At 45.2% G+C, this 2320-nt stretch overlaps 1 protein-coding gene across 1 annotated transcript; it reads right to left on the reverse strand.

Moving 5' to 3' along the window:
• Positions 1-599: 599 nt before the first annotated feature.
• Positions 600-1565, reverse strand: LOC307115701 (olfactory receptor 3A2-like; the record flags this gene model as incomplete). Its single annotated transcript, XM_079799069.1, has 1 exon — positions 600-1565. Exon 1 carries the CDS (start codon positions 1545-1547, stop codon positions 600-602), a length of 948 nt encoding a protein of 315 aa, XP_079655195.1. The 5' UTR covers positions 1548-1565.
• Between the last annotated feature and the right edge of the window lie 755 nt (positions 1566-2320).

A 2320-nucleotide genomic window follows, 5' to 3' on the forward strand; every position in this document is an offset into this window, starting at 1 on the left:
GGCACTGGTTTTAAACAGCATTCTGCACTCTTTTCTAGAAGGAACCTCACATTTCCCACAAGAAGACTTCACAGTGATATTAAGGTGATTAAGGAGTGATTAAGCAAATAATCCTTCCTTGCTGCCCAGAACTACCTGGCTTCCAAGGCTTAAACTCTACCTGGAAAGTGAGCATAGCCAGGAACAAAGTAACAACTTGCCAGGGACACTTGCTTTGCAGATCCTAACCTCATGTCCCCTTATCTACTTGTCTTTCTCTACAGTATGTATCACTACATGATCTATCATATATGATGCTTATTTATTTCATTTCTTTTTTTCTCCCTTCATTAGAATGTGAGTTGCATGAGTGTACATACTTTGTCTATTTTGTTCACCAATACCCTAGAAGAGTGTTTGGGTCATTGAAGCAATTCAATAAATGTTTATTGTATGAATAAATTATGCAGGGTTTCTTTGCAGGACAAACACATCACACAAAATTTTTCAACATGAGGATCTATAAATGAATGGTTCATAATCATTTCTCTCGTTACTGACTTCATGGGAAATTTTCCTCAACCCAAAAAAAGGCAGAAAAGGAGAGACCCTGTCACCCCTCAGGTCAGCAACCGCCTCCCCACAAGGACCCGCCACAGGGCACCCTGCACATCAGGGTTCCTGAGGCTGTAGATAAGGGGGTTCAGCATGGGGTTGATAACTGTGTTGAAAATCCCAACCCCTTTATCCTTGTCTGAAGCCTCCTCTGTACCCAGACGCATGTAGTTGAAGATACCAGTTCCATAGAAGAGGCAAACCACAGTGAGATGGGAGCCACATGTGAAGAAGGCTTTCTTCCTGCCCTCCACTGAGCGGATTTGTAGAACTGCAGCTGCCACATGGATGTAGGAGGTGATGATGAGAACCACAGGTAGACCTGTCATAAGGAAACCCAGACCAAAGAGCAGCAGCTCATTGATTTGGGTACTAGAGCAAGAGAGCTGGAAGAGCTGTGGCAGGTCACAGTAGAAGTGATTCACCTCATTGGGACCACAGAAGTTGAGTGTAGTTAGGGCAATAGTGTGGATCAGCGCATTGGTGAGGGCACACGCCCAGGACACAGCCACCAATATCCACTGGACTGAATGGCTCATGAGGGTGCTGTAGGTGAGGGGCCGGCAGATGGCCAGGAATCGGTCATAGGCCATGGCTGTCAACAGGAAGCAGTCCACACCAGCCAACTGATGGAAGAAGAAAAGCTGTGTGAGGCAGGCTCCATAGGGAACTGCACGTTTGTGGGACAAGAGACGACTCAACATTGATGGAATAGTGACAGTGATGCACCCAACGTCCAGCACTGATAGGTTCCCCAGGAAGAAGTACATGGGGGTATGGAGTTTGGGCTCCACCAAGATGGCAGCCAGGATGCTGAGGTTGCCCCCAACTGTGAGCAGGTAGGCAAAGAGGAAGAGCACAAAGACCACAGACTGCAACTTCTCTGTTTCAAGGAGGCCCAGCAGAATGAACTCAGTAACAGCAGTCCTATTGGTTGCAGCTTCTGGATCCATGAGTCCCTGTAAGGGAATGTCCCAGGTGTGGAAGCATCAGTCCACCTAATGTATTTACTCAACATAAACGTTTTGAACCACCTATGTTCACAACTCCCTGATAAGTTCCCAGTGCTCCAGCTGATGATTTCTCACTCCCCACTACCTCACTCACTGACCTCCCACCACCTCACAGCCTCTATCCTACTCTTAGCTGAGATGCCCCCAACCCCCATCCCCTGTCCCTCCCATACTCTCTTTATTTTTTTAAATATATTTTATTGATTTTTTACAGAGAGGAAAGGAGAGGGATAGAGAGTTAGAAACATCGATGAGAGAGAAACATGGATTCAGCTGCCTCTTGCACACTCACTACTGGGGTTGTGCCTGAAACCAAGGTACATGCCCTTGACCAGAATCGAACCTGGGACCCTTCAGTCTGCTGGCCGACGCTGAGCCAAACCGGTTAGGGCTCATACTCTCTTTATTGAAAGGGCCAGAATACTTGGGAAAATACATTAAGATAAAAGCAGACTTCATCTTTGAATGTAGTAAGATTAAGATGGAATTTCCCCATTTTACTCTGAGGGATTAGTCCAAACCAATAAGCAGATTTCAAAATAAAAATTTAATGATATTTCCAGTAAAACTAGATGGCATTTTAAAATATAACCTAGTTTCAAGAATTTTAGAAATAGTGAAGATGAAGCAAAGATATGGCAAGAATCAAGGAGATGAACCCCATGATTGTGGATGTTGGACACTTTAGCCAAGTACATTTTTCCCAAGGTGAG

This window comes from Cnephaeus nilssonii (genome assembly GCF_951640355.1).
Source record: "Cnephaeus nilssonii genome assembly, chromosome: 19".
NCBI classification, from domain to species: Eukaryota; Metazoa; Chordata; class Mammalia; order Chiroptera; family Vespertilionidae; genus Cnephaeus; species Cnephaeus nilssonii.